The 20297-nt window shown below is 39.5% G+C and overlaps 1 protein-coding gene across 3 annotated transcripts; it reads left to right on the forward strand.

Annotated features, from left to right (window-relative positions):
* The first annotated feature begins 125 nt into the window (after nt 1-125).
* wdr91 (WD repeat domain 91) lies at nt 126-16989 on the forward strand. Of its 3 annotated transcripts, none has more exons than XM_076758392.1 (18): nt 126-413; nt 1943-2086; nt 2230-2409; nt 2486-2692; nt 2799-2882; nt 4529-4638; nt 9562-9733; nt 10055-10240; nt 11067-11263; nt 11419-11473; nt 11595-11690; nt 11995-12089; nt 14298-14451; nt 15066-15174; nt 15519-15631; nt 15842-15949; nt 16106-16195; nt 16649-16989. In XM_076758392.1, exons 2-18 carry the CDS (start codon nt 1964-1966, stop codon nt 16811-16813), a joined length of 2244 nt encoding a protein of 747 aa, XP_076614507.1. In that variant the 5' UTR covers nt 126-413; nt 1943-1963; the 3' UTR covers nt 16814-16989. The 3 variants fall into 3 exon arrangements, with proteins under 3 accessions (XP_076614507.1, XP_076614505.1, XP_076614506.1); XM_076758390.1 differs by having other exon boundaries at nt 144-641; XM_076758391.1 differs by lacking the exon at nt 126-413 and adding an exon at nt 511-641 and having other exon boundaries at nt 1950-2086.
* The last annotated feature ends 3308 nt before the right edge of the window (nt 16990-20297 follow it).

The raw sequence follows: 20297 nt of genomic DNA on the forward strand, positions 1-20297 counted from the left end.
CATTGTAAAATAATAATAATAATAATAATAATAATAATAATAATAATAATAATAATAAAATACATTCGAAATACAGTGAGACATTTTGGTCGACAGAGGACGCTCCGGGGTCACGTGAAGTGGTCACATGACTGTCAGCGGACAAACACAACAGGAAGAGAGGGAGAACGGAAATGGCGTCGGAGCAGGAATTGGACATTGAATTTGAAAATTAAGACACGGGCGGATTTACACCATTTCAGACCACCGGTCAATGTGTCAGGGGTGCAGGAGTGGCAGAGTCGGAAAAGAGATCATTTTGGATGGACACTGTCAACCGTTTTCACGGTGAACCAGCTACAATCCAGTAGGTGGCGGTAACGCAACAGATAGGGATGCCAACCGACGTAAACTTCTAAAGAAGAAGAATAAGGGTAACAGGAAGAGTTGTCTCTCGACGTTCTAATTGAAGCCTTATTAATTTTATGACATTCACAACATGTCAGAGGAGCGGCTGTCCGCCCCAGCTCAGAAATTACGTTCGTTCCAGTTCAAGAATTGAAGGTTTTGTTAGTCCGCGCTTCGTGCTGTTGACCTGCGCGAAGAAACAGACCATCACTAAAAGTTCTGTCTATTGACGATTATTGTGATTACCATCCGAGGTACGTAAATATTTAGCCTCGACTTAAGACCCTTTAAGACCATCTACATGTTAACTCTGCATATAATCCTTCAAGTATTGTGCAAATCAAAATGTAAAACATGACCAAGTCGTTCGTCAAGGTGGGACATATTGTCGAGGAAAGAATCATCTAATTGGAGTTTCGATGACACTTTTAAACAGAAATCTCAAATTCACCTCATTTAGAGAAGTTACTAACATCTGATGTTTGCTGAGGCGTCGAGTGAATGCGACCATCTGTGAGTCCACTTTTATTGCGACATCTTAATGGAGTTTGTCTTCTTTTTTTAGCAGCTGAAAGCAGAAGGAATCAAAACAGCTCACTACAGAAACCGTTAGATTAATTTTGTTTTAGGCTTTGCGTTTTTTTTTTTTTTTACGAAGTTAGGGCAGGCTACATAATTAAAAGTTGATATAAAAGTTTCTGGTGAATGGAAGGTTTGGCTAATGCTAACTTGCTCGACAAGGCGAGTTTAACTGCAGAATTTGCACTTGTGTCTGTTGGGATCACAGGGATCCTGTGACTGGGCGGTGAGTTCCATAGATGAAGCTTTTTAAAGTAGTTGGTGTAAATAAGACTATCTGGGGTGGCATTGTGATATTAACAGCCCAATTTAAATAATGGCATGGGGTTTGGGTGTTTATTACTCATTGTTTATGATATTTTCAATGTAATTTCGACTATCTATGTGACTATGATGAATGAACGATCGAATGAATGATCTAGGTTCCATTAGAATCACCCTTGTTTTTACTGTAGCAATAATGATAATATTTTAGATGTTTTTCCATTTATTTAGAGCAAACTTAAGACAGTTCACAAAAGAAAAGGCAACCAAGTGGGCTACTCAAAAAGTCAGTTTGTCCAGATACTTTCCTTCCTGTGCTCATCCATGGATTGAGTCTCCTTGCCTTTTTGCAGGAGACAAGTCATATTTTACAGAGATACATGTCACTTCTTATTACCGCGTCTAGGTATGCAATGATCTGATAAACAGAATTGGAATAAAACCATTACTGACCTTACTGAGCGGACGGTCCCTCATCGAGTGTTACTTTGCATATGTAAGTTCCATGCAATGAGGTTTACAGAGATTTGGTGGAAGAGAACTGTGTTATCAGACGGGCATTCACTATCAGTAGATGTCATATTTTCATGTATGTGAATCCGTATAAAGATAAAAAATAAATTAATTGAAGCATCTTGAAGTACTTTTTCTATCATTGGATGAAGATAAAACTATTTTCTGTGTTAAGGGATGTATCTGTATTATATTGTAGCTTGCAGGGTCAGAGGACACCATGGGGTCAGCGGTGGAGAGGACAGACGAACATGTGAGAGAGTATCTGATCTACCGCGGCTTCACCAGCACTCTGAAACACCTGGACAGCGACATCAAAGCCGACAAGGAGAAAGGCTTCAGGGTATGAAGTGGAAATATGCATGGATGTATTTTCTTCTGAAGGACTTTTTACAAAACTAAGAAAGGGATGTTTTGAACACAGATTCTCTTCAAAAGAGATAAAGTTTAGGTTTGTTGTTGATCTAAAATATCTTCCTTTTGCAGGTGGATAAGATAATTGATCAGCTGCAGCAGTTTGTCCAGAGCTTCGATCTTTTTGGTCTGAAGGAATACTGGCTCTACCTGGACAGACGTCTGTTCTGCAGACTGGAGGATGTTTACAGATCCACAGTCAACAAACTGAGAACCAGTTTGTACAGATACTACATCATCAACACCATCCAGGTAACATCCTGTAGAGAAAGCACATGTACCAGATTGTATGTTTCTGAAAGTTAAGTCTCTCCTTTCGTCCCTCTAGAAAGGAAACATGGAGAAGACTCAGGAGTTTTTCCAGAAGCAGGCTTTGGAGCTGCAGGGTCAGGCTGAGTGGCGTGATTGGTTCATTCTGCCATTTATCTCTGCCCCGGAACAGAACCCAGCATTCTCTCCGTACTTCTCCCGCCAGTGGGCCGACACCTTCCTGGTTTCACTGCACAACTTCCTGTCTGTCGTCTTCCAGTGTATGCATATCCTTCAGCTGAATTCACAGCTTTGTTGTTACAAGTTGTGTTGGTGTCATTTAAACTCATTGTAACTGGATTTGCGGGTTCCCAGTCCTTAACTAGTTTTCACCTCAACCAGTCCTGCTCAGTTTTGATGCTGAAATCCAGAAGACAGCTGGTCTGACAGAAGAGAATGAACAGCTCCGCCAACTGGTGAGAAGAAAATCATTTACGTGTTAAAACATTTACAACAATGTTTGAACATGCAATGTTTAATATTAAAAATCAAAAGTCAAAAAGATAAGTGCAAATTTTAAGTCTTGCGTGGTTTAAATAGTTCCCTTCAATGGTTCAACAAACTTCATTTAACTTATTTTAAAAAGTCCAGTATTATTTACACATTTTCTATTCATGGTCATGGTGAATTATTCTCAAGATTGACTTTGATGTCATTTTAAAACATCCATTTTCCATATGTTCATCCACCTACTTTGTGCTGCTTATCCGGGATTGGGTCACAGTGGCAGCACACTAAGCAAGCAGCAATGTTTTCCAGCTCCTCCTGGTGTTTCCTTAGATGTTCCAGCATGTTCTGGGTCTACCAGTAGCTGGACGTGCCCAAAAAAATGCCAAAGGAAGGCCCCCAGGAGGATCCTAATCAGAGGCCGAACCACTTCAACTGGCTCCTTTCAACACGAAGGAGCAGTGGCTGTACTCCCTCTGGATGTCTAAACTCCTTGTCCTGTCTCTATGGGTGCACCCAGCCACCCTATGGAGGAAAATCATTTCACTGCTTGGTGTCAGCGATCAGCTAGTGACCATAGGTGATGACTGGCAAAACTTTAGATCTTCTCATCATAGATCAGCAAGCAAACTGAAAGCTTTGCCTTCCGGCTGAGCTCCCTCTTCACCACAACTGCTGGGTCAATGGCCACATTATTGGTGACACTGTATCAATTTGCCTGTCAGTCTCATACTGTGTTTTACCCTCACTCATGAGCAAGACCCTGAGATACTTGAGCTCCTTCACTTGGGGCAGCAACTCATTCCCAACCTGGAGTGTGCAATTCAGTGTTTTCCAGGAGAGGAGCCTGGCCACAGAGTTAGAGTTCTGATCCTCATCCCAGTCGCTTCACACTCGGCTGTGAGCCACCACAGTGTGTGCTGGAGATCAGTCTGATGAAGCCAACAGAACATACCATCTGCAAAGAGCAGTTCTGAGGCTCCCAGTCCACCAGTTAGAGAAGACTAAGTGAGTCCCACCATTTAGTTCAAAAAAAGCCCCTTCATCAAGTTTGAGAAAGTTTTATTATTACCTAAAAAATCATTCATCATTTGGTCAAAAAAGTCCCATCATTTCTTTGAAGCCTGTTTTGTTCAAAAAGGTCACATGTGATCCCATTACTTGGTTTGAAAAGTCCACTTTTAGGAGTCATTTAAAAAAGTGACATTTAATTTAAAAAGTCTCTCCATTCATCCCCTCAATTAGTATATTTCGGTTGAGATCAGAAAAAAGCATATTTTAGCATTTTGAAGAAATCCCTTCGTTTGGTCTCATCACTTGGTTTAAAACATTCCATCATTTATTCAAAAATGTTTCATCATTTGGTTTCAAAGGTAGGGGTCGTCCATCATTGTCTTTTGGTCCCAGATTCAAAAAGAACCATATAGAACTACTCACCAGGGTTAATTTAAAAGGCTGATTAAGCAATCAAGAGGTAAAATATCCCAACATTTAATGTGAACAGTGCTGAGGTTGACTGGATTTGACAGTTCCATGCTGAGGTTTAGGTACATAGTACCGGGGTATCTTTCTTCTTGCTGTATCTGACCTACCTGTCTTGTCTTATATCGTTCAGCTGTTTGCCCTGCAGACCGAGAGTCGGGACCAGAGAGACGGAGACGAGATGGTCCACCACAAGCTTCCGGTGTATGTCCAGAACATGGACCGACTTGGAGACACTGAGCTGTGAGACATTAACATCACTATCTTTAATGATGACTGACGACAACTAAGATGGTTGCCATCTGTTTTTTGTTTTTTTTTTTAAGTTGATTGTGTTGACTCTTGATTTAGAAGACAGTTGACAACATAATGCTTTTAACCAAAGTTATTTATTGGACCAGGCACTCGTTTGGTGCACCCAAGATGGCTGCCATGCTTTGAATGAAATGGAAGTATTTTTTTTCCGATGTTTTAAGATCTTTGGATATTAACTGTTTAAAACACAGATAATAGATTAACAGTAACAAACTTAAGCTCTGATTTTCATATCATGAAAACAAAAACTTGTGTGTGTAACAGATGACAGTGATCTTAAAGCTTCTCTCTAACAGGTGTTTTGACAGGTTAGGCCGGAGCATAATTTCTATCTATAGCAGTTTTGTGTTTATCATCCTGATGGTTTTTTTTATTTTTTTTTTTATTTCTTACCACCAAACACAGGGCAGACACACAAAATAATTCTGATTTTAGCACTTTAGCATGCTAGCTTGTTTTATGGTTATACAGTTTTACCTCACTGCAGTGACTGACACCATTTGCTTTACTGACGTTAATCATCCGTGGAAACAGCTTCATCATGACAATGATATGACGAGGAGAGAGGAATGGGAGGAACCTTTTGTTATTTAAGAAGAGTTGTAGGCTGTCATTCAGAAACATACAACCAGATTCCAAAAAAGCTGGAATGCTGTGTAACAAATGATTAAAACAGAATGTGATAATTTGCTACTAATTTTTGACATATTCAACTAAAAAAGTACAAAGACAGTATATTTAATGTTTTACTTCATCAACTTCCTTGAAAGACTCAGTTGTTCACAAGCAAAGATGGAGCAGGTTCACCGCTTTGTGAAACGTGATTGTATGAAGGATATTACTGCAGTGGCTCGGGAAAACGTGGTAAAAAGGTTGTAGCTAAACACGCTTTGTTTGCAAATGATTGCATTCTGTTTTTATTTAGGTTTTCCAGGACATCCCACCTTTTTTGGAATCAGGGTTGTGTATCTTCACCTCAGTCACTTTTAGAAGAGTGTTGTGGCACTTTGAAGCAGGCAACACTGCTGAGTTACTTTGTGCTTATTAGTATAAAATCTATATTTAAAAAGCTTTTGACTAATTTATTGTTAAAAATACCGTATTGATGGCATTTTTACACTGTGTGCTGTGATGCAGTTGATGTTGCCAAATAAACAATTCACCTGATGAATTGTTGTTTCTTGTCAGTACGATCCATTTTTTGAATTTTCACATGCTGACAGAGCACTGTAGACAGGGCTGACAAATACAGGCCACTGTAAAATACATACTACTGAAAATAAACTTTAATATCGGTAAACATAATGGGATGTCAAAATATAAAAACATTAAATTCTTGGTAGGCCAATAGATAAAAATGAATTTACGTTGAAGTGAAGTGATTTAAAGGAACATGGAGAGCCTTAGCTCCTCAGATAGGTCAGTCCAGACCAGGGGAGTCCTGACAGCAAAGGCCCCTTGTCTCAGATCATATTTAGTCTTCAGTCCAGTCACAGGAGCATCCAGCTTGCTAGGTTGCACAGCAAAATTGTCAACAAGTGTCCAATGGGATTCAAGTTTTTGTATGAGGTGGAGGTAATGGCAGAGAGGAAGAAGAGGAATAGAGAGGAATGAAGAAGTAGTTTGTTTGTTTTTTTTTCATCTCTGAATTCCCACAGGTCTGTTACTTCACTCTCTGATCCTAGCAGGACTTGGAAGTTCTCAAGCATGGTAGAATGTATCAGAGTGGATGAGGATACCAGATTAGAAAATGAACGTTCGGATTGTTTACGTTCTGGTGTAGTCGACAGCATTGCTTTCCATGCTTTATTCAGCAACTGTGCAAATTATTTGCCTTTACATGTTTGTTTTGAAACTGTCTATCAGCCAGTGCAGCATAGTGCAACAGCTGTTGACTCTTTTTGGAGACCTGACAGTAATACACTGAGTATTCTATTGGTAGAATAAAAATGGTCATTAGGACATATACCTATGTAGGGTTTGGTGTCGTTGGTATTGAAATAAATATCATGCTTGCAAATAATAACCCATAGTGGTAACATTTACAATTGCTGTTCAAAGAAGTCACGATCAGAAATATTTTTTTGGAGGAAGTATCAGAGGAAATGTCACAAACACAAGTGTTTTTTTCTTCTCACCTAAACCCAAAAGCGTTTAGTCAACAAATATCCAACTATTTACACAGCATATGTAATAATATAATGTAATCTAACAGATTGCCATAAATAGGTATTTGCAACATATATAAATAATATACAAAAGAAGTACATGAAAGCAATCCACAGCTTAGCATGCAACAGCGTGCTGCTCTTAGTTCAGATGAATGATATTTTGCAGTATTAATACAGACACCAGTTTCTGTTAAACAAGACAAGGCCAAACAAGATGGTCTGACAACATGTGTCTCCATTTGTTACAGTACTTGTTGAATTCGTTTTCATTTTTCATTCATTTTTACATGTTTTTTTTACTGTCAACTATTTAGGTTGCAACAAGACTCAGAGCTATAGCTATGTTTGCAGTTCTGTTAGGCTGTAATGCTCATTGTTAAGAGTATAAACTGTGTGAGAAGATGTTGAAGTTTCGACCTGACGTTAGCGCTACATGAAAAGTCAGGGGATCAGCGAAGTTCACAAAGACCATGAATATCTCCACCAAATTCTATGGTAATCCACTCAACAGTTGTAAAGACACTTCACCCTGAACCTGAAGCTAAAAACAACTGTTGATGCATATTTGCTTTGTCTTTGTCACCTTGTAGCATTTTCATCCCCACTGATGTAAAATTTCAGCTGCTTTGCTGACCACACATCAAATGTCTTGTCACTGTCTTTGACATTAGTACTGCCAGTAATATAATGCGTATTGTGGGTTGAGCTTTTTTCTGATCTCAACCAAACTTGCTAATTTCAAATATCAGTATCACTGCAAGCAGTTGGGTGGATGTAGCAAAGTTTTTGTCCATGTAAACATTACTCTTCCTGCTGCCACTTCACCACTTCCTGTGGCTGTAGTCAACAACTTCAGCAACTTCTGAACCCCCTGTGCATTAAAATAGGTATATACAAAGTTATGGATCTATAGGCAGTTTTTTTGTCGCCATGTCAGTTTTAAATTTAATAACCCACTCCAATGAGATGATTAGATGATAACTTGCTAGGGCCAACATCAAGCCCCCAACACATCACTGAGATAAGTGACCCCTGTTACCTGATGGTCCTGTTCTATGGAAGATCACTTGCCTTGCTGGTCTGACAGCGATTTAGCATCTTGAGTCAACTGCCAATATTTTGGGGCATCAAACCATCACATGATCTTTGGAACATTTTTATGTCTTTATTGTGGAGTCACCAGAATAGAGATGACAGAAATTGAGGGGAAAGAGGAGGAATGACATGTAACAAAGGTCTCTGGCCAGACTTGAAGCAGAGACATTGTTTTTCATGGCGCCTTAAGCCCTAAAAGCCACCACGGTGGCTCACGATTACCATTCTTGTTGTCTTCGTTGAAATTTGTCTGTCTTCGTTGTTGCTTGACATCGTCTTTGTCTTTCATGTTGTTGGCATGATTGCTGTTGTCTTCTTGTCCCTCTGATGTACTTTGATGTTTGATGTTGTCCTCTGTCACTAAAGTTGCAGTCACATTAGCATAACAGGGAATATGAAATAAATTCATTGGGGTGAAACAATCTTTAGCATTTCGTTAAATTTTGTTGAATTTTGACAAATAGCAAACTTTCTTGAGAAACTAACTCGAATAGCTACTATGACTGACTAGCACTATCATGTTCCTGGCTGGCTAGCGGTTAATTTGCCGACTGCAGCAGATTACTAATAGGGGTGGGTGATATGGCCAAAATCTTAGAGGTTGGTTTATGGAATTTTATATAACAGTCAACAGTATATATAACGGAGTAGTCATTGTTATGTGAATTCAATTCAGAAATACTTAACTGTACTACTCTACCATATTTCATCACATTTGTTTTTTTTTTTTTCTTTTATTTGGAACTTCCATCCAGACAAAGACAACTACCTCACATAAGGCAACACTTGAGTTTAAAAACAAAACACTCAAAACTGAAAAAAACAACTTGAGCGGTGGAAACGATCTTACCAAATGTCTTCCGGTTGATTCACACTTTCAAGTGTCACTTAGCAGTGATAAGGAGAAAGACAGTTCAGTTGGTGTGTTTCCATCTATGCACATGTACACGTTTTAAAGGTCCAGAGTGTAGGATATAGTGGCGTCTACCGGTGAGGTTGCATATTGCAGCCAAATGATCGACCTTTGCCTCCCCCTCCCCAGTGGTGGCAGTGAAAACCATGGCACTCTCTAAAGAAATGTGTGTGTAGATAAAAGCAAAATGAGACAAAGTACAATGGAAACAGACTTAGTGAATAAATCATGACGTACATGCAGCATGTGACTTAAATGTCAACTGATGCTTCTGCTTCACTGAAGCAACAAATAATAGCAGCAGTCAAAAATATAAAACCTGTGTGGAACAATGAGACTGTAACCTTCCTAAAATTTAAACATGAAACAAGCAAAAATGACATATTCCCAACCCAGCACCACCAGCTCTTTTTTTCGAAGTGCCCAACTCTGAATATTTCCACAGTGGTACTGGATTTACATTTTCTTTTGCAGATTTTCTGGAAATTTGGTTAATATTTAGATAGAAACCTGCCTAATGACAAGGCAAATGCACAACAGCTAGTCTTCTACCTAAAACTAGGCAACAGTTAAACATGGGCAAATGTACTATACAGTGTCATATTTATTTTGTACTCATTCAGTGCTTTGTTGTTAAATTTCTCACTTGTTGCTCTCTCTCTGCCCTCTTAGGGACTTGGTGTCGAGCCAGCGCACTGTCAGCACTGCCACCACTCCTTCCAGAAACTTCTTCTCTACATTCCTACCACAGGGCAGACGCACTCCAGGAAAAATGCCTCAGTTCACCACCGGGTCTTCACCAAGCCAGGTAGCAGTGGGCAGGAAGGACCCACCTACCAATATGGTGAGAGTGTTTAAAAGTTTAGTTGGGTTGAAAAGAGGAAAACACAGTTGGTTGGATGTTTGAAAAAGCAGTTTTCAGATGTTTGACAAATCAGGGGCCACAGAGCTGAAGTGAGGTCAGCTGCGGTTCCTCTTATGTCTACTGGTTGCTGCTTTAAGAAAATGCTGACTGTACTGAAATGAAAACCTCCAACTTCTCTGTATTAATACAATGTCAAGAAAGCTTCACACAAGTTTGGTTCTCAAGAGATAATATTCTGTCTTATTCTACAAGTCTGGGTGGAGATTTTGAAGATAACTATCTAAAATTTGTCTTTTCTAGACTGCAAAGTCAAAAGAGACGGTCCAACCTAAGGATGTGAAACCAGGTTCCTGCCAGGCATCAACCAGTGAAACTGCAAGCTCCCAGTCTCAGCAGTCAACAAACCAGCCAACACATCCCAGACACAAGAGAATCCAGGATCATGAGAAAGAGAGGAAGGAGCTCTTCTCCAAACCACCATCACAGGTAGCTGAATGATGGAACGGGGGCAAATTTGTCATCAGAGTTGAGGTCACACCTGCTGGGTGCATTTTTACAAAACCTGGTGCATTTTCTTGTTCAGTTAATTTTATTAAAGGAATAATTATACATTTTAGGGAATAAGCATATTCACTTTCTTGCTGAATTTAAGACAAGAAGATAATACCACGTTCATGTCTCTATGCTAAGTGTGTAAGGAGAGCCTGGAGGTAATTAGCCTAGTTTATCATTGACACTGGCAGCAAGAGGAAACAGCCAGCCTAGCCCAGCTTCTCTCTTAAATCCAAAAGTAGACCTGCCTCTAAACCTCAACAATTATCATTTTACCTTGTTGCTTAACTTCTACACAAATAGAACAGGGACTTGCATGCTGCAACTACTCTCTTGTTAACTGACAATTAGTTAAATGTTAGCAAGTCAAGCAAGCAATTTTGGCTAGCCAGTGCTACCAGCTAGCTAGCATGCTTCTGGTTAGCTTGCTAGCCACTGTAGCTCTTTAGCTAACCCACAAGCAGTCACTACAATGCCAAGCTTCCAGCACCACCTATTTCATGAGGATGCACAAATAACTGTTTTCATTGGAGTGGTGTCCTGGAAAAATGCCTTGAGTTGGGCCAGTCCATCTGCAGACCTCTCCACAATGTATACATGATAATATTTATTAATGTAATTTAAAATTCTTAAAATAATGTAACACCGTTTCATTCAGATCAACTGAATTATGTATCAAGTTTGGCTGTTGCAAATGTTTCCTGGGACTGGATGTTGATTCCTTTTGCGCTGATAAGATACCTGCATGTGTTGTCTTCAGACACCAGACAAGAAGGGGGAGGCAGGGGAGGTGGAGCCTGTTGCCGAGACAGCTAGCGAACTTCCAGACTCCTCCCCCTCAAATAGCAGGAGCTGCGGAGGAGGAATTGAGGAAGGAGGTCTGTCAGCAGAACAGCCTTTCATCAAACTCAGCCAAGAGGAGTATGGAGAACACCATTCCTCCATCATGCACTGCAGGTCTGACTTCAACACACCACCAGTTTAGTTTAACTGGTCAGACTGGGGTGGGGACTAAAGATGGACATCTATTAGCCTGCTTGGTTTCTGAAAAAAAGTAACAGAATGAATACCATCTTCTCTTCTCATCCATCCTTCCCACTTCTGTGTTCTAGGGTTGACTGTTCTGGTCGCCGGGTTGCCAGTTTGGATGTAGACGGGGTTATCAAGGTGAATCAGCATCATATTTCTTTTGTGGTTATATGAACACTGAGAACAAAAAAAAATGCATATTGGTATTACCATGTATAACCAACTGAAACACAACTTCATTCCATCTCCTCTTCCACAGGTGTGGTCTTTCAACCCCATCATGCAGACCAAAGCCACCATCATGTCTAAGTCCCCTCTGCTGTCTCTGGAGTGGGCCACCAAACCTGACAGACTGGTATGAACAAGAGACAGACTGCACATGAACTGAGTATTGACACATGTGTTCATTAATTAATTAATTAGGTTCTGCTAATACTTAACCTGATAAAGGATAGAGTTTAAGTTTATGGTTAGGGTTAGACAAGTAGTGCTTATGGTTATGGTCAGGGTAAGTCTCCAGGAAATGAATGTAAGTCTATGTAATGTCCCAAAATGTGATGAAAACCCTTTGTGTGTGTGTGTGTGTGTGTGTGTGTGTGTGTGTGTGTGTGTGTGTGTGTGTGTGTGTGTGTGTGTGTGTGTGTGTGTGCAATGGTCAGTTGTTGCTAGGCAGTGGTGTTGGTACAGTGCGTCTGTATGATACGGATGCCAAGAAGAATCTCTATGAGATGAACATCGAAGAAACTCATCCACGGTAAATCTGTGTGTCTGCCTGATCTACAGTATTAAGTAACTGTACTGTAAATAGAAATGTAAAGTGATGTAATGTTGGAGGCCATCAGCTGATGATATAAGTAGAAAAACACATTGCCTAATAAGAGTTCAATATTTGCTTTCTGTCTGAGACGTCAGAAGACTGATATCAATCATGTCTGTGTGAGAGACAGAGTTAGAACTTGGTCAGTCTAGCTTAACAAAATGTCTGGACACAGGGGAAAATAGCTGGCCTGACTTCAAGAACACACCTACCAACAACACTGTATCCCATTTATGTAAACATACACAAACAGAAATGTAACAAGACTACAAATCTATAGCTATGCTAGCAGCTCTGTGTGCTGTATTAAGACACAGGGATGATTGTGCCAGGTGCGGCGTTAGGGGTGGGCCTGACGGGCCTGGGCCCACCCACTTGTACAACTGGCCCACCCTAAATGACTTGGAGAATTTTCTTAAGACTTGTTTTTTATGATTAAAATCAGCATTTTAATAAAACCCTTAAAACAAAAACGTTTACATTTAAAAAAAATATATATATAACACTTATTCAGCTATTATCACGTGAGGTCTAGTCCAGTCACAGCGGGTCATCATTGGTCACCCCAGACATGTTACGCTTGCGCACGCACGTCACAATCTGGCGGTTGTTCGGCAAAAAACAGTGACTGAGAAGGGCATTGGATTCTATATTGCAGGCACAGGCTGCTACAGTTAAATGAATGCATCGCTGTGGCACGAAAGTTATCTATGTTTAAGTATGTTAAAAGAGTAAGAACTGAGTCGCCAGAGTCTTTGACTGCCTACCTTCACAGACAGTTAAGGTCATGAATGAACAGCGCAGCGCACCGCGCTCTCTCTCCTGTTAAAAGTCATTGTAGCTCACCCAGTACACAGATCACTCTGTTTCTCCCTCTCCTTGCAATCAATTTAAAGAGTAATCCAGCCAGATCAAACAAAAACGAATTGACAGGCATTAAAATGTCTGTTATTGTAATGAACTGATGTATAGATCCACTTCATCTGTAGCGAAAATATAGATAATGAGATAAGCTACTGTGCCACTTGTAATAAATACAAACTGTCGCAGTGAAATAATGAGCTACAGCATTGAAAATGTTTTTTAAAAAGATTTTGAAATTGTCATAGTCAGCTAGACGTACTAGTTGCCCTCCACAGCACGATACCAGTCATTTTTGTTTAAGTGAGACTACCAGTTGGAAACAGTGTTAACTTTTGTAATTAAGAGGCACAGCCAAAATTCAAATCCTGGTGCTGTGCCTGATTTGTGCCAAATGCTTACAGCAGCATGCTAACTCTCTGACAATGTTGTGTGTCTAGCAGGCTACAAACATGCTATATTGAGCAGATTTAATGTTCTGAGTATCTATTTGCACCCAGGTGGTAATAGTCACACTGCAGCTATTCTGCTATTTACACCCATCACCAGGTGATGTAGCACAAAGTGTGACAAAGTCTACATAAGGAGGAGGTTGTGGTAGATGAATGGGTTAAACACAGGATTTACACCTAGGAGACTGGGGTTCATGTCCTGTGTGAAACCTAAAGTCATTGCTGTCTTTTTTTTTAGACTTCGCTAACTAATTATTTTCAGTTTTCAGTCACAGTTTGTTTAGGTTTAGGCACAAAATCTACTTGGTTATGTTTAGGAAACGATCCTGGTTTGGGTTCTAATAGCATCTGCCTTTCATGGTTAGTAGGTTCAACAACTTAGTTAAACATGCTAACATTTTCTAATTAGCACAAAGTACAGCTGAGGCTGATGGGAATGTCGTTAGTTTTGCAGGTATTTAGTCAAAAGAGTTTGGACTAATTAAAACCTGGTTTGAACATTGGTGCCATCTAATGATGGCACTAAATGAAAAGTAAGTCATTACCTAAGAGATTACAGTTCATCCTGTGGGAAACATGAATGTCTGTACCAAATTTCATGTCAGTCCATCCATTTCTAAACATTCAAAAACAGGAAAAAGGCCAGCGAATGTCATCCGTTTGGGGTTATGCAGCAACTGTTACTTGACAAAATAGACTAGAATGAACCAGAGACTTGGGTAAACAATGCACACATTACACAAAATTTGCATTTTGGCACGTAACAATGAATAGTATTTTAGTTGTTGAAGTACAAATTGTGATAAAAGTATGTCCTTCCTGTGCCTCTCAGTATCCTGTCTTTAGCCTGCAGTCCCAGCGGTTCATCGTTTGTCTGTTCAGCTGCTGCTGTCAGTCGATCTGGGAGCTGTGATTCTGTTCCTCGACTCCCAATCCCAGTGTCTGGACAGCTGCTGCTCTGGGACACCAAGACTGTCAAACAACAGGTAATTTACCAGCCTAATAGTTATTTTGAAAAGAAGTAGCAAGCCAGCAGTAAAGAGTACTGCAGCGATTTGGCATTGCACTCTTATAACAGTAGCAGACTCACAATGGACGGGTTCAGAAACCATCAAAAACTGTTTTCAGAAAGAATCAAAACAGATGCAGCAGAACCAGAGAAATCATCAGCTTTATTCCATTATTTCTTCATGATAAAAATCTGGTGCCTGCATTACCCACTCTGAGAGCTCTGTCAAAAATGTGTGTTATGTTAGTAGCAACTAATGTAGCTTGGAGCCTCTAGCCTTAAGTAGAGATAAGGAGAGAGCTGTAGAGGTGGAGTGCAGTGGAGGTCCCCTTTAACTCCAAATCACAATATTTTTTAGCAGCCTCTTCTGCCCTGCTGCACGGGGTGGTGACTGAAGCAATTATGCATTGCTGTTAAACCTTGCGTTGCCATGGGTCACTGGATGCAGAGCAACATTTTTCTAATGAAGGTCAACCTGTGTCCATCATGGGCTGAGAGTTTGCCAGGAGAATGTCAGAAGTAGTAGTTACGAATAAAGCCTGAGTGACTGCCTGTAGCTGTGGTATAATCAGTGTTCTGTCTGTCTCCCAGCTCCAGTTCTCTTTAGAACCTGAACCAGTTGCCATTAACTGCACAGCCTTCAACCACAATGGAAACCTGCTGGTGACTGGAGCTGCTGATGGAGTCATCAGACTGTTTGGTCAGTGTTTGTTTTCATTGTAGATTACTCTAACTGCTAACAATAGCAAAAAGTAACTGCAGAATCTGAGACAAAAAGACAGATGACTTTAACTGCTACTAGAACTCAAAGTAACATCTTTCAAAATATGTATTTTTCTGACTAACAAAAATCAAAAATTTTAATATTTTCCTGAACTAGCTCAGTGCATTGTGCACAACAGCATATTGATGTGTAGTCACTTATATTTGCTATGTGGGTAAACATGGTTCTACTTGTGTAAATGATTTTGGAGCAGTTTCTGTAACATTTACAGACTGTGTTGAGTGAATAGTGTGTTGAGTACTCTGAATTCTCTGTTGTAGATATGCAGCGGTATGAGAGTGCAATGAGCTGGAGAGCTCATGATGGAGAAGTTTACAGTGTGGAGTTCAGCTATGATGAAAACACAGTCCACAGCATTGGAGAGGATGGCAAGGTGTGTGTGTGTGTCTGCTTTAATGTTGCCGACCATGTTAACTTCCTTGGAAAGAAAACAGCCGGTGGTTTAATGTGAATAAGTGTGTGTGTGTGTGTGTGTGTGTGTGTGTGTGTGTGTGTGTGTGTGTGTGTGTGCGCGTGCATGCGTGCGTGCGTTTGTGCGCATGTGCGTACATGCGTGTGTGTTTGTGTGTGTGTGTAAATTCAGTTCATCCAGTGGAACATCCATCGGTGTGGGGTGAAGCAGTCAGAGCAGGTTTTACCCCAGGATGCCACCGGGCCCTTCGTCCTGTCAGGGTACAGTGGATACAAACAGGTAAGTGTAAGTTTTTAACAGTGTGAAGTTCTCACTTTGGACTCTGGGTAACTGTGACAGCATTCTCCCTATTTTTAGAATTTTTACAAATCAAATAATCAATAAATGAAGAAAATAATCTGCAATCCATAATGAAGTGAATGAACTCTTGTTCAGGTTCAGGTTCCTCGAGGTCGGCTCTTTGCCTTTGACTCTGAAGGACAACATGTCCTGACCTGTTCCAGCACGGGAGGACTCATATACAAAGTAAATACACCTTCATCTTCATATATCCACTTCACATCCACACTCAGCTTTTCTTGTTCACTTGAATCTTTTTATCTTTTTCTTAACTTCTTGAAATGCTGTTTCCAAAGTGGGTTTTTAGTGGGGGTTTTTGTATGTAATCATTTTAATTTGTCATTATTTTTATTATTATATTTCTTGTAATTTATGGTTTTGGTTTTATTTCAGCTCTTTTTAAATAAGTTAAATGAATTATCAGTAATTATTTGACTTTATTTGAGAATACTGAATATATTGTTTTTAAAAGAACAATTTGGAATGTTTTTTTCATTTTAAGTCTTTTGAGTTTGTATAAACTTAAAAAGTGTACACTTTTTAAGTGCAGCCAGATCAAAATGTATATTTTCATTGCCATTATGTATGTATCATATTTGCTTTGCTAATATGTCCCCCTTTCGCCTCCCCCTCTTCCAGCTGACCAATGGGGAGCCAGCTCTGGAAAGCATGCTGTCACTGGGTGGGCACAAAGCGCCGGTAGTGACAGTTGATTGGTGCTCGGCAGTGGACTGCGGCACATGCCTGACTGCCTCTATGGACGGGAAGATCAAATTGAGCACGCTCCTGGCACAGAAGTGCTAAGGACCTGACAGAGAACACATTTGGAGTTCGAGTGTCCAACTTCATAATAAAGTGCTTGTTAAAGAGTTTGCTCAGTCAGTGATGCAGATTGATAAATACAGTATGTTATCTGTTTCATGATGTGAAAACAGGTAAACCTGTTTAAAATGTATATTAAAATTCCACAAAAAGTTCAATCGAAAAGCATGTTTCTTTCTTAAAGCTGCATTTAATGATTTTTGTAGGCCTGGAGGGGCCAGAGGAACTCCAAAACAGTTTGACAGAGTCACCGCCCTGACAAATTATCACCTCATAAAGGTGTTGTGGCTAACATGTTAGCAAGCAGCAGCCTAATTCCACATCCAGCAGATCAATGTCATTATCCTACTGGAGTCATTTTTCTGGCCACCTGATCAATTTAAGTCTGATGTTCAGTTTCCTTTTAGCTCTGGTTTGGCCTCCACCAACTTCTTAGAAATAATACCTGGCTCTGTAGCTGCAAGTTAAACTTTTATCACCAGCTAGTTGCTAACTCTGTCCGTCTCCTGTTTGGTGCCGGGCAAGTAATGTACATAGGGTTATTAGAGCTTGTTTGCTGAAAACAGTTGCCTGCTGCTGGAAACAAGGTTGATAAGAGTGTTGGGACTGAACCAAACAGTGAATTTGCCATTAAGATAAAACTACAAGCAAAAAAGGGGCCTAAACTCTTGCCTGGCATATTGAATGATTGATTGAAAACAAGTTATCAAAGAAGGCAATAAGATAAACCATGCTGCTGGTCATGCAGCATTGTCCCAGTTAGCCGTGACAATGTGACAGTATGAACAAAAACAGGACCCTGAAACTGAAACAGCTCCAATTCGGTCATAATTCAATTGATTATTTACGCTATTCACTTTTCTACAGTCACGTGAAAATATGTTGTCTGAAAACTGCCTGTATGTGCTTTACTGGCACATTCAGTATTTAAACGTGTTTTGGAATAAATAAAACACAGCAGTTCTGTTTTCATGGGTTTCATATTGCTGTTGGTATTTAATTTCAGCTATGTTAGCTTTTCCTCGGTCACTTTTGTACATTTTCCAGATCAGAATTGGAATTCTCAAAATTACTCGTTTAACCTCCACATCATCTAGTCATTTGTGCCCATTATAAATTGTTCATTGACTAAGTCATTCCACATGAAATGGCCAAACCAGACATAATGGTTTTAATTTTTCCCCCAGTCAAGACTGCTGGTGTTGACCAAATAGTGCCTTACTTTTTAAACAGCTGCAGATCTGATTGTGACACCCATTGTCATTTTAATTTATACTATGGCACCATCTTTAAAGGTGGCAGTGGATTTCTTCTGACTGCTTTTAACTTATTGCAGATGTCATTTGTTTATTAAAATCAGTATTAGACAATGGTGATACAATTTATATGCATGCATCTTTATCTCTTTTGAAAAAACTGGATGAAGTCTGTCATGCTGCCTTGTGGTTTGGAATGGGTCAAGTGTCCATACTCATTATTGTAACTTACATGACAGTGCTTCTCAAATTCCTGACTTTGGTCCAGGTGCAAAAGTCAATCCAGACCCAGCCAGTAACTCAGTGATCATTAACTGGCTGCCACATCCGTCCTATAGAATATTAATGAATTCCAAAATGTGCGCATCTAACATTAACAGTTTTGTTGTTGTTGTTTAAGGTCCGCCCCCCACTTTGAAAAATGTGTCTCTTACTAACACTGTCTGTTGTTGTGACAGAAGTGTGAAATAAATTTATGCATGAGGTAGGCTTTGTATGGACATGCTGTGTGTATCTGGATCTGCTACACTGAATGGCAAACAGATACATACAGATATAGTGAATAAAAATATACTTTTGAGTTTGTCATAATAGCATAAATTCAATATGCATTTAATCTGTATTAATATATTCTCAAATCTCAAACAGTCTATGTCATTAACTGCAGTTAAAGGTTGACATGGTAACTGCTGTCTGAGTCCTGGCTCCGAGAGTTCACTTCACAGAGCTGTTTTTCTCTCAAAGACAGCGACTCCTATCACCTAATTAACAATATCATAAGAAATAGGAGACACTGCAAAGCACACTGCGTGAAATTAGTATGTGTACTGTCAAAAATGTGAGATTGGAAACAGTTAAGAAAAGTTGTATCTGCTTTTCTCCTAAAATGTATGCTCTCGATGTACGTATATGAGAGTCAGCAGAGACCTGGCCAGGTGAGTTGAAGTGGGTTCATTGCGTGTTCCAAAAAGTACACAATAAGCCGAGCAAGTCTTGGAAGCAGCTGAATCAAAAAGACAGAAATCACTCTCACTTGTATCTATTTCTAACTCTTCCTAATGTGGAGCTTCAGTCCAAATTCATTCCCATCAATATTTGCTTTTTTGGCTGGCCAAGACATTTTTGTTTTAATCATTGGTGCTTTCCACTGAGGATCACTGGCCTTTGCAGTTTTTTGGCCTTTTCATTAACTGAATATACAGTGACTATCAGCACACTCCTGTGCCACTAGGCACCTGACATCATCCTCATTAACTAACATCTTCCATTCTCATTAACCGACATCTTAATGGGAATGGGCATCAAAATCATTCTTATTCCACTTGGTTCCTGATTATATTTGAAGGCACACTGCCAGTTTCAGACTTCTCTTATTCTGTTACCATTATATTCTGCAGTTCACTTAAGATCACAAAAAATAAAATGCATAGCCACATGATTGTGCAGAAAATATGTAATTATGATGATCGTAAATGTATACTAAATGTAATCAATCAATGTTACTGAATAGCCATGAGTAAATACAAATTGAACATAGGATAAGTATTTCCCACAGATGTTCATGTAAGCCAAAAGTGTAAGTCTACTTGCTTCCTGTCTCCAACCAGCACAAATTTTCCTGTGGGAATGACAACAAGGTTAAGGGAAGATTTTAGAACGTGTTACAGCTGCAAATATCATGAATGTCTGAAAGTGTGAATGGAGTTTTTATGTGAAGGTATAAACTGACGGGAAGAGGTTGAGAATAAATGGGTTTGAAGGGTTTTCTAATTGACTACCATTGTAACTGAGTTTCAAAGAAAATCGAATATTTTGAAAAGTTTTAATGGGGTTTGAAAGTTGAATCATACCCAAAATGTAGAAGAGAAGTGAAACATTTCAAAGTTTTAACTGAGTTTCTATCTTAAAGTATGAATGAGTAGGTAAGAGTGAAAATGCATGAAAAATTGTGAAAATGTGTGAATTTTGAACATTCCATCAATTATTTTAATAAGGGAAATTTGAACCATATGAGTGAGAGAAGTAATATAATATGTCCTAATTACGATGAATATTTTGATGTTTGAATGGCTTTTGTGTTGAAAAATGTGGAAGGAGTTAATCATTTAACAAACAAACAAACAAACAAACAAATACACAAACAAACAAACATGATGGAATTCTACTCCTACTATTACTACTACTACTACTAATAATGATGATAAAAAAGA

The sequence above is a fragment of the Chaetodon auriga genome, chromosome 19, assembly GCF_051107435.1.
Source record: "Chaetodon auriga isolate fChaAug3 chromosome 19, fChaAug3.hap1, whole genome shotgun sequence".
Taxonomy (NCBI): Eukaryota; Metazoa; Chordata; class Actinopteri; order Chaetodontiformes; family Chaetodontidae; genus Chaetodon; species Chaetodon auriga.

Excerpts from the sequence above, each read along its gene's own strand:
- wdr91 (XM_076758392.1), top strand. The coding sequence starts at position 1,964 with ATGGGGTCAGCGGTGGAGAGGACAGACGAACATGTGAGAGAGTATCTG. Across the intron at positions 14,452-15,065 it reads CCAAGACTGTCAAACAACAG|CTCCAGTTCTCTTTAGAACC; the intron begins GTAATTTACCAG and ends TCTGTCTCCCAG. Across the intron at positions 15,175-15,518 it reads TGGAGTCATCAGACTGTTTG|ATATGCAGCGGTATGAGAGT; the intron begins GTCAGTGTTTGT and ends TCTCTGTTGTAG.